This window comes from Bos indicus x Bos taurus, chromosome 3, assembly GCF_003369695.1.
Source record: "Bos indicus x Bos taurus breed Angus x Brahman F1 hybrid chromosome 3, Bos_hybrid_MaternalHap_v2.0, whole genome shotgun sequence".
In the NCBI taxonomy this organism is placed as follows: domain Eukaryota; kingdom Metazoa; phylum Chordata; class Mammalia; order Artiodactyla; family Bovidae; genus Bos; species Bos indicus x Bos taurus.
In genome coordinates, this window is record NC_040078.1 from 82,058,638 (window position 1) to 82,070,775 (window position 12,138).

The window sequence follows — 12,138 nt, forward strand, 5'->3', positions numbered from 1 at the left end:
AAAGAAATCAGTTCCACAAATGTAATCTGGGGACTTTTCTTGGCAAATGCTACTGAGTAGAAGCTTAAAGGGGTATAATTATCTACAACATTAAATGAGCTAAACAGTGTTATGAAATGTCCAAAAAGCTAACATAAATGAAAGTCATATCAAGAAATGTACAGGGTCCAGTTCTCTAGAAATAGTCATCCATCTACTCTCTACTTGTCAAGTCAGCCCTGGAGGATTTGGGCTCAGTTCTAGACATGATCTTCTATGAGGGGCACTGGTGAATGGGGAAACATTCAGAAACCAGTGGTAGGTATATCAACAATATGAAGTGAGGGATGACTGGAGGACTAGGCATGGGTGGTCGGGAAAAGAGAGGACCTGAGAACTGCCCTCCGGTATCTGAAGGCCTGTCACGCGAGGCAGGAGCAGCCTGTGCACCCTGTCTTCAATCCTGTTCCCAGCCAGGCAACACCTAGATGGTGACTTGGCCCTAGGACTCTGATTCGCCTTGCCCAATGCTATCCACATGGGTCTGAGGGGCAATGTGTTACTAAACATACCACAAAAAAGAGATATTGCAGTTAACAATGTTTACATAAAACCGTGCAAACTGGATTCCTTATGGCAGAATGTTTTGGAATCTTCAAATGATAATATCATCATGAATGTCCAAGACAGAGAGGTGTATTCCAAGTTTTCTGATCTTCATGGAACTAGTATCTTTCCACACATCCAAACACACAGGAAGACCTTGTTCTAGACTTTTCTCTTTTCATTAGGCTCAGCACTGGAATAGGTACATGGAGTCAGGAAACCAAAGGTTTAGACACGGTACCTGCCTTCAGTGACAGCTTCACCCATAGGGAAGAATGACTGATCCCAACCTGCACTGGATAACACTGAGGGGATTTCACAGGCAGAGACCACCTCACAGGTCCAGTGGGTAGTCATCTGGCATCCCGTGGAGTAATACGGCACCATCCATATTTTATGAGGTAGGACAGAACTAAGCAGTAGCCTTGATATCTCTGACCAAAGACCTAGACCTTGGGAAATCATGTAGCCTTTTTTGTAGACATTGTTCAACCTCCAAACTCATTCTTGCTGCTGCTGCTAAGTCACTTCAGTCGTGTCTGACTCTGTGGGACCCCATAGACGGCAGCCCACTAGGCTCCTCTGTCCCTGGGATTCTCCAGACAAGAACACTGGAGTGGGTTGCCATTTCCTTCTCTAATGCATGAAAGTGAAAAGTGAAAGTGAAGTCGCTCAGCCGTGTCCGACTCTCAGCGACCCCATGGACTGCAGCCTACCAGGTTCCTCCATCCATGGGATTTTTCAGGCAAGAGTACTGGAGTGGGGTGCCATTGCCTTCTCCGAAACTTATTCTTAATACCCTCCAATTCCATAAGCCAATTCATTACCAAGAAGTAACATCACTTCCTCAAGGGTATTAAATCACTTAGAATTTTGTCACTGGGCATCTCAAATTTATTAGTTCATTCTGCCCACCCCTTTTATACAGTTCATGAGGTTCTCATGGCAAGTATACTGGGGTGGTTTGCCATTTCCTCCTCCAGCAGATGCTGAAGAGATCAAGAAGAGATGGAAAGAATACCTGGAAGAACTGTATAAAAAAGATTTTAATGAACCAGATTACTAAGATGGTGTGGTTAGTCACCCAGAGCCAGACATTCTGAAGTGTGAAGTCAAGTGGGCCTTAAGAAGCACTACTGTTAATAAAGCTAGTGGATGTGATGAAATTCCAACAGAACTATTCAAATCCCTAAAAGAGGATGCCATAAAGATTTTGCATTCATTATGTCAGCAAATCAGGAAGATCCAGCAGAGGCCACAGGACTGAAAAAGGTCAATTCTCATCCCAGTTCCCAAGAAAGGTAGTACCAAAGAGTGTGCTAACCATTGAACAATTGCACTCATCTCCCATGCTAGTAAGGTCATGCTTAAAATCTTGCATGCTAGGCTTCAGCATTATGTGAACCAAGAACTTCCAGATGTACAAGCTGGGTTTAGAAAAGAAAGAGGAACTAGAGATCAAATTGCTAACATTTGAGGGATTATATAGAAAAAGCAAGGGAATTTCAGAAAAACATCTATCTCTGTTTCACTGACTACAATAAAGCTTTTGACTCTGTAGATCATGACAGACTGTGGAAAGCTCTTTTAGAGATGATAATATCAGACCATCTTACCTGTCTCCTGAGAAACCTGTATGTGGGTCAAGAAGCAACAGTTAGAACCCTGTACGGAACAACTGATTGGTTCAAGATTGAGAAAGGAGTACGACAGGGCTGTCTGCTGTCACCTGTTTGTTTAACCTATACACTGAGCACATCATAAGAAATGCCAGGCAGGATGAGTTCCAGGCTGGAATCAAGATAGGTGGGAGAAACATCAACAACCTCAGATATGCGGATGATACCACTCTAAAGGCAGACAGCTAAGAGGAAACTAAACAGCCTCTTGATGAGGGTGAAGGAGAAGAGTCAAAGAGCCAGCTTAAGACTAAATATTAAAAAATCTACAGCCGTGGCATCCAGGCCCATTACTGCATGGCAAATAGAAGGGGCAAAGGTGGAAGTAGTGACAGATTTCCTCTTCTTGGGCTCCAAAATCACTGCTGACAGTGACTGCAACCATGAAATCAGAAGCTGTTTGTTTCTTGGCAGGAAAGCGATGACAAACCTAGACAGTGTGTTGAAAAGCAGAGACATTACTCTGCCAGCAAATGTCTGTTTAGTCAAGGCTATGGTCTTCCCAGTACTCATGTATGGTTGTGAGAGCTGAATAAGGCAGAATGCCAAAGAATTGATGCCTTTGAACTAAGGTGCTGGAGAAGACTCCTGAAAGTCCTTGGGACAGCAAGGAGATCAAACCAGTCAATCTTAAGGGAGATCAACACTGAATATTCACTGGAAGGACTGATGCTGAAGCTGAAGCTCTAGTATTTTGGTCATCTGATGCAAACAGACAACTCATTGAAAAAGTCCCTGATGTTGGGAAAGATCAAGGGCAGAAGGAGAAGAGGGTGTCAGAGAATGAGATGGCTGGATGGTATCACCAATGCAATGAACATGAACTTGGGCAAACTCTGGGAGATGGTGAGGGACAGGGAAGCCTAGCATCCTGCAGTCCATGGGGTCACAAAGAGTCAGACACGACCGGGCGACTGAACAACAACAACATCTACCCCATCCTAGGATTTATAGGAAAAGAAATCAGCCTTTTATTCTGTTTAACCAGCATGAATTGCAACTCAATGGCAAGGCTGATAGATTTTGAATTTTTCTTTGACAAAGGGTGGAAGAAGAGTACTGAGGATCAAGAAGATTGGTTCTTTTACTTCAAAATATTGGGTAGAGGCAATAGGAGGAGAGGAAATATGGCCACTGAAGTACTTTGCAACCTGGCTGCTGGAGACCACCCTGGGGAAAGGGCCACAAGCCTGAATGAATGTTTAGAAAAGAGAGAGACTGATGTAGGATGGGGTCATTGGGAAGGTCATGGAAGTGGGACTTCAAGTCCATACTGGAAAGGCATAGAAAAGGAGGGAAAGCATGTGTTGTATGGCAGAAACCAATACAACATTGAAAGCAATTACCCTGTAATTAAAAATAAATTAAACTTTTAAAAACTTACAAAGAAGAAGGGAGAACATGGAAAGTGGGGTCTAAGGATCGTGGGACATCCCCTAAGCATACCATGTTCTTCTCTTTCATTGCACCACAATTCACATATAGAGCTTCATGGCCAATTTCTTGATTACCTAGCAACTCAGTTCCACCCTAATGGTCTCCCTCCACATAACCTTAATAAATTACAACCTGTTGCTACAGAAAACATATGCCTATTAAAGAAGAAGATTTAACACTGTGGTGAAAACGTCTCTTAAATAAAAACGAAAAACTGACTCACTCCACCATATTTCTTCCTAGAAATAAAAACATTTATAAAGGTTTCCTTGACCACTAAGGGGAGAAAAATGTGTTTATCATTCTGTTTAATCCCCACAGACTCAATGGCCACGCTGCCCAAACTTCCTGCCTTGGTAGATGTGATCCTCCGAAAGTAAAATTAACCTTCCCCGGTGGAACGTGCTCGCTGCTTTTTCAAATGTGTACACTCCATCAGGGTTGTTATAAATAAGCTGTATCTTGATTTAGGACATATCAGCTACCGTTGCTATTTCAGTGCTGCTTTAGCAGTCTAAGCTTTCACTGCAAGTAGCATTTACAGGGAAAAAAACAGCTCAAGGCTGCATACTTACCAGTCCCGAAGCTCTCCTCCCCACAAAGGGACAGTTTGCTTGCATCCATCAGATTCCCAAAAAACTTCCAGCCAGTTGGGGTCTCATACAAAGCGATCTTTGTAGCATTAGCCACCCTTCAAAGGCATGAAATCAAAGTTACATCACAGCAGGACTGCTAGGGTAGCCATGTGAGGGATGGAAAATAGCAACCGTTATTGTAATCAAGGGTTCCCACTTAGCATTGCTCAGAGGTACACATAATTCTAAGATTGGTGGAAAATCGTATGAAAAAACTCATGCACAATGGGCTATTATATGTGGAGTCAGAGGAGGGGGAGCAGAGTACGAAGAAAGAATTAATTCAGGTCACTGAATTTAATATTTTAGAAGAAGTAACAGTGGCAAAATGGACAAAACTGTTTGGGGGGCTATTTAAACCCATGTGTTTTGGATACAGACAGCATTTATAACCATTCCATAATGAACAAAACAATGATGTTTCGATGCACCTATAATTATAGAGCCAGAAGATATTGGGTCTGGAAGGTCAGTATTTCACAGAGAAAGAAACAGGACCCAGAATGTTACGTGACTCAGTCCAAGGTCACACAGCCAGGATGACCACTGCCTGCGATCTGGTCAGTGCTCCTTTCATTCCCTGGAAGGCCCCGCGAGGACAGGGCCCGGGGGCTCCTGTCAGCTCTAGCTGCATCCACACCAATCCGTGGTCCCCTGTCCCCTGCAACACATCTTTTACTTCTCCCTATATTATCCTTACTCTATCTGAAACTTTTGAGGGACTCTTTTTTTAGATTCCTTTCCCTTTGAACAGGAAGAGTTACCTACATTTCATTCACCTTTTTAGTGAGATTTGCTTCCCAAAATGCTTATCACTAGCAAAACAATATCATATTTCAATTCTAATATTTGAGGAAAATTAAATTATGATTTTTAAAACTGTGAAAATAAAGTTTCTTTCTGGGTAATGAAGTATTTTCCATTGTGATTCTATATGTGGATTATCACATATAATCCACATAAATTGGAATTAGACTATTTTTGGATTACACAGAAGCTATTTCAGGACCTGATCAGTCTAATGGACAATAGTGTGGCCACAAACCAGCTCACAGCTTTGGAGGGAGGATGTGGAGGCAGAAGGACCAGGGTCTAATTCTAGCTCTGATGTAGCTGTGGAGTCCTGGGAACGGCTGCTAACTACTCTTCTGGCTGACAGATGAATGGATAAAGAAGATGTGGTACAAATACCATATAAATGGAATATTGCTGCTGCTAAGTCGCTTCAGTCGTGTCCGACTCTGTGAGACCCCATAGACGGCAGCCCACCAGGCTCCCCTGTCCCTGGGATTCTCCAGGCAGGAACACTGGAGTGGGTTGCCATTTCCTTCTCCAATGCATGAAAGTGAAAAGTGAAAGTGAAGTCGCTCAGTCATGTCCGACTCTTAGCGACCCCATGGACTGCAGACCACCAGGCTCCTCCATACATGAGATTTTCCAGGCAAGATTACTGGAGTGGGGTGCCATTGCCTTCTCCGAAATGGAATATTACTCAGCCATAAAAAAGAACAAAATAATGCCATTTGCAGTAATATGGATGGACCTAGAGATAGCCATACTGAGCAAAGTAAGTCAGCCAGAGAAATACAAATATCATATGATATCACTTACATGTGGAATCGTAAAAAAAAAAATGGTACAAATGAACTTATTTACAAAATAGAAATAGAGTCACAGATGGGAAAACAAACTTATGGTTACCAAGGGGGAAAAGAGTTGGGGAGGGATAAATTGGGAGATTGGAACTGACATATACACACTGCTGCTGCTGCTAAGTCACTTCAGTCGTGTCCGACTCTGTGCGACCCCATAGACAGCCCACCAGGCTCCATCCCTGGGATTCTCTAGGCAAGGACACTGGAGTGGGTTGCCATTTCCTTCTCCAATGCATGAAAGTGAAAAGTGAAAGTGAAGTTGCTCAGCCGTGTCCGACTCTTAGCGACCCCATGGACTTCAGCCCACCAGGCTCCTCTGTCCAAGGGATTTTCCAGGCAAGAGTACTGGAGTGGGGTGCCATTGCCTTCTCCGATATAGATACTACTATATATAAAATAGATAACTCATAAGGACTTACTGTATAGTACAGAGAATTCTCCTCAATACTCTGTGATGACCTTTATGGGAAAAGAATCTAAAAAAGACTGGCTATATCTAATTATAGCTGATTCACTTTGCTGTAAAGCAGAAACTAACACAATAATGTAAATCAACTATACTCCAAAACGAGTAAAAAAATAAAATAAGGACTGCTATGAGGATCAATTGAGACAGTGGATGTAAAAAAAAAAGTGTCAACTACAAATTACTATATGATATTAGTCATTACTTTCTTAGCTGAAGTGAAGTCAGCACTAGTTCTATAACACACACACACACACACACACACCCACCAGAAAACTACTGCACTGCACATCCCAGTGTTTGGGAGCAAAGGTTCTGGGTTCAAATCCTGCTCTATCATTTACTAGCTGGGTCACCTTGGGCAAATTATTTAACTTCTTTTTCCTTTTGTTTTCCCATCTGTAAAGAGGAGTTAAATACAGTATTTACTTCATGGAGCCAATCTGAGAATTAAATGACTTAAAATATATGCTTAGTGTCTAGCATAAGGTAATGTTTAGTGAGCAATAGTTATGATTATAAGAACCAAGTACATACATTCTTCTTCCTCCCTAGCCTCAGCCTTTCATTCATTCACTTGTTCTTTACCCATTCATCCAGGAACTATTTATTGGACACCTAACATGATGTTATGACCAACCTAGATAGCATATTCAAAAGCAGAGACATTACTTTGCCAACAAAGGTTCGTCTAGCCAAGGCTATGGTTTTTCCTGTGGTCATGTATGGATGTGAGAGTCGGACTGTGAAGAAGGCTGAGCACTGAAGAATTGATGCTTTTGAACTGTGGTGTTGGAGAAGACTCTTGAGAGTCCCTTGGACTGCAAGGAGATCCAACCAGTCCATTCTGAAGGAGATCAGCCCTGGGATTTCTTTGGAAGGAATGATGCTAAAGCTGAAACTCCAGTACTTTGGCCACCTCATGTGAAGAGTTGACTCATTGGAAAAGACTCTGATGCTAGGAGGGATTAGGGGCAAGAGGAGAAGGGGACGACAGAGGATGAGATGGCTGGATGGCATCACTGACTCGATGGACGTGAGTCTGAGTGAACTCCGGGAGTTGGTGATGGACAGGGAGGACTGGCATGCTGCGATTCATGGGGTCACAAAGAGTCGGACACGACTGAGCGACTGATCTGATCTGAACATGATGTAGTCAACATCTCTGCTTTGTGCTCATTTATGACTTCCATTTTTCAGATGTTTTAAATGTGATCTCATAAGCTAACCTAAAGCCTTTTCAAATGAGATGATATACAATAAATAAACAAGCAAGTCAAAGATACCAACTGTTTACTGTCACTGGGTTCCTTGTTTCTCCAAAACTGAATGTATTTTTTAAACTATTTTAGCTTTATGTTTATTCAGATTTTGAATAAATGAACATTTATTATGCTTGTGTGTATGGGCATCTGATGGGGGCTGGATGGGGAATATTTTTTTAAAAGTTCTGTTGAAATACTGATCTTACATCAGTCTTTCATCCCTACTCTGTGCACACTGCCCAGAGAAAGTGAGTCTCTAGAATGATGTCTTGACTACAGCAGAAGTGCCATCCATTCATTTATTCATTAACATTCAATCATTCATTTTTTAAAATGAGGCGTGTGTGTGTGTGTGTGTGTGTGTGTGTGTGTACCAGGCACGCCGTGATCAGTCAGAGTTTAGCACAGTGACAAGGACGTTCTTTTCTCTGTATTAGTTTCGAGTTCAACAGGGCAGATAGTCAAGTAAACAGAGTATCAGCACACAGCGTGAGAAGAGCCAGGATGGGAGAGACGCAGAGTGCTAAAGCAGCACAGTGGGGCACATCCAATCCAGAAAAAAGGACACCATTCCTTCATAAAGAAAACCCTTAGATAACACACTATGTATGCATCAGATGTCTGAACTGAAAGGGGAGGAAGGGTGCTCCTGGTGCTATGAGGGCCTGCTTGGGAAGCAAGGGAGTGGAGAGACCTACCGGTCCAGGGCACCACTGGTGGGCATGCTGCGTGCGAAGCCACGGACCCCAGTTTGCTGGAAGTATGGAATGCTGAAGATGTTGGCAGCAATGACAGCCACAGAGTCTGAAGGGTTCACGAAGAACCCGTGCTTGCCCAGAATCATGTTCCGATCCTTTGGGAGAAGGGGGATTCAAAGAGAGATCTTTTAATCAAAGTGCTGAAGAAACCAAACGATCTTACATGGAGGTTTTGTAAAATTTAAAGCTGATACATTTATTCATACTGGGTTCTAGACACTGGACTTTATTCCTAATTGATCTGTACAGTACCGCTGGGCCAATGGCACCTCCGTGCCGAAGAGCTAAAACTGTTTTGAGTTAAAGCGCAAACTCCTTCCAGGCTGAATTCTCTGTTCTCCCTCCAGAGGCCAGCTGAATGTAACCTCCCTGACCTTCTCCAAACTCTGGAACCAAACACCTCTCTTCTCTCCCAGAAGAGAGCAGAGATCACAGTGAGAGGAAATGTGGGCTCTTTAAAGCTTGCTAGGCTTCCCTGATGGCTCAGACGGTAAAGCATCTGCCTACAATGCAGGAGACCCGGGTTCGATCCCTGGGTCAGGAAGATCCTCTGGAGAAGGAAATGGCACCCCACTCCAGTAGTCTTGCCTGGAAAATCCCATGGACGGAGGAGCCTGGTAGGCTACAGTTCGTGGGGTTGCAATGAGTCGGACACGACTGAGCGACTTCACTTTCACTTTCAGGTCTACCAAGCATTCTCCAAGGAAAAAGCAGATTTCCTCAAGGAAAGGCTCCTAAATCTTGGCACCTCCATTTGGTGCAGGACCCAACAAAATATGGTGTCACCTCACTGTTCTCCTGGTGCCTGATACACAGGAAGTACTCAAGTAACTGAGAGTAAAGAGGAAACCCAGGATGCACTGCAACAGAAAGACACACTGAAAATAAAGTCTGCTTGTTCATTTGTTTAGTGACTGAGTCGTGTCTGACTCTTTTGAGACACCGTGGACTGTAGCCCACCAGGCTCCTCTGTCCGTGGGATTTTCCAGGCAAGAATACTGGAGTGGGTTGCCATTCCCTTCTCCAGGGAATCTTCCCTACTCAGGGATCGAACCTGCATCTCCTACACTGGCAGGTGGATTCTTTACCAACTGAGCCACCAGGTAATGTCCCAACCTATGCTATTTCCCAAATATTAATATTCCCCAAATATTAATATTGGAAAACCTATTTTATAGGAAACAATGAATTCCAGCTGATGTTAAAGAACAATAGCAACCACCAAAATATATTTTTAAGCAAGTAAATATGTGTAGTGTTTACTATCTCTAAGAAACTGTCCCTCCTTGTCTGTTACATATTCACCAGTGCAAATAAAAGAGCATGTTTATTTCAAATATTAACTGTAGCTAAAGAATAAACTGTTAATTCTCTCATTATAGTTTCATCTTTCAGCTAATGTGAATGAATAGATGGGTATATCATATGGCCAAAACCCTTTCCAGAGATTGAAGAAGGATCCAGCTGCTGGCTAAGAGCAAAAATCTACCTAAGGATGGAGATCGAGAACCCAGTCAGCTCATGGAGCATCAGTCATGACATGATAACCAAGCCCTAATCACCCTGCCCTCCTCAGCAAACACTAGACACATGGTTCCACTTCAAGTCATCCTGTCAAGAGGGTCTTCTAATAATTGAGCCCTGACTCCAGGTGCAGTGACGGAGCTTGACTGCACTCCAGGCTGCAGGGCCTGCTTTTCCCCCATTTAGCACATTAGGCCTGGCCTGCATCAGAGTTCACTTAAATGCATTTTTACCCACCCCATCTCCATCAAAGGCAGCCCCAAAATCATGCTCTCCTGTCTTCATAGTCTCCACCAGGTCAGCTGCGTAGGTGAGGTTGGGGTCAGGGTGGTGGCCTCCAAAGTCCTCCAGGGGAACACAGTTCACTGCCGAGTTCGCGGGGGCGCCGAGTTCTTCACAGAGGATTTTTTTCACATATGGTCCCACAACTATGCAGAGCATGAAATGAAGAACCAGAAATGAAACTGATTACAGAAGGTGAGGACTGGGGACTAGGTAGAGGCAATCTAGGGAAAATGGCACAAACCGCAGAGAGTCTGGAGTAGAAAGTTCTACAAGTAGGAATAATGAGGGATTAGGAAAGAGTGGGAGAAGGGGAGGAAGCGAAGCTTTATGAAGATCCTGCTACACAGGTGCTTCTTAAACATTTCCTCAGTCCTTCAAAAAGGCCCATGAGGTGCTACAACTTAGCGCTTTAAGAACCTGGACTCTGGAATCAGAGTATCTGGGTTCAGATCTCAGCTGTCAATTATTGGCTCTACCATTTTGGGGAAAGTTATTTAAGCTATTTAATATCTCTGCTGTGCTTCCATCTATGCCAACTGCAAAATGAGAATAATAATAGTAAAGCTACCTTTACAGGGTAGATGTGAGAATTAAATGAGTTAATAGAGATGAGGCACCAAGAACAAGCAACAGCCCATATTTTATAAAGGCTTGTGTATTATGATTACCACCTCCAATTTATGATAAGAAAACTGAGGTTCTGAGAGGAAGCTATTTGCCCAAACTTACACAGATAGTAGGAGTGAGAGCTAGGATTCAGAGTCCTAATCTTTCTCCTCTATCAAGCTATCCAACAAGCTGATTAAAAGAATACAGACAAAAACACAGTAACAACACACAACAGGGCAAACCCGTCACATACTTCACAGTGACACTTAGTGCTACGATCATCTCTAAATGCTTTCAACCAAGGAAGGTTCCAATATATGCGGCAGAGGTCAGGACAATATAGAATACGTGTCTCCCACTGGGGGCATGCTAAGGAGGCTACTGACACACCCCAGAATGAGGACAAGGCAGCCAGAGCCATGAGGGGCATAGAAACTGAGACTCTTGAGGAACAACTGAAAGCCTTGCAGAAAGACGTCAGCTTGGAGACCAGCTTCTCCTAGGAAATACACCATCACAAGCCCCGTACTCGAGCCAACCAAGGCTTTTGCTCATTCCCCTAATGTGACATCTCCTTTTCATCTTTTATGCATTGGCTGCAGCCACTGCCTCAGCTGGGCATAACCATCACTGGAGTTTCCACCACCTTACATCTTTCTTTCATAAAAGCTTGAATTGGTTGCCACTTCTTCCAAGAAACCTGTCTTGATACCTTCAGTCAAACTGCGCCTTCCTCCACACCCCAAGGAGAATACTTGAAATTTTATCTAACCCTCATTTTGTTGGCCTGGCAGTGGTTGGTTTCTTAGCCACTTCATCTCCCCAAGCATCACAAGCTCTTTGAAGGAAGTGTCTGCTGCTTCTGCTGCTGCTAAGTCGCTTCAGTTGTGTCTGACTCTGTGCGACCCCATAGACGGAAGCCCACCAGGCTCCCCGGTCCCTGGGATTCTCCAGGAAAGAACACTGGAGTAGGTTGCCATTTCCTTCTCCAATGCATGAAAGTGAAAAGTGAAAGTGAAGGTGCTCAGTCGTGTCCAACTCTTAGCGACCCCATAGACGGCAGTCCACCGGGCTCCTCTGTCCATGGGATTTTCCAGGCAAGAGTACTGGAGTGGGGTGCCATTGTCTACAGAATCCCTGACTACACCCACACCCCCAAGCATACATGTAGTAGCTACTCAATGCATGGCTGCTGAATGTTCTGAAAAGTCAGAATGGCCTTTGTCTGAATAACGGAGGC

The 12,138-nt window shown here is 43.7% G+C and overlaps 1 protein-coding gene across 2 annotated transcripts in view; it reads right to left on the bottom strand.

Annotated features, from left to right (window-relative positions):
* PGM1 (phosphoglucomutase 1) overlaps positions 1-12,138 on the bottom strand; it is a 65,770-nt gene that overhangs the window by 16,381 nt on the left and 37,251 nt on the right. For both annotated transcript variants that reach the window (XM_027537030.1, XM_027537029.1), the window contains exons 5-7: positions 10,242-10,432; positions 8,421-8,575; positions 4,277-4,392 (exon numbers count right to left, since the gene is read on the bottom strand). In XM_027537030.1, the coding sequence (XP_027392831.1) occupies positions 4,277-4,392; positions 8,421-8,575; positions 10,242-10,432 (462 nt within the window). The remainder of the gene's footprint in view (positions 1-4,276; positions 4,393-8,420; positions 8,576-10,241; positions 10,433-12,138) is intronic.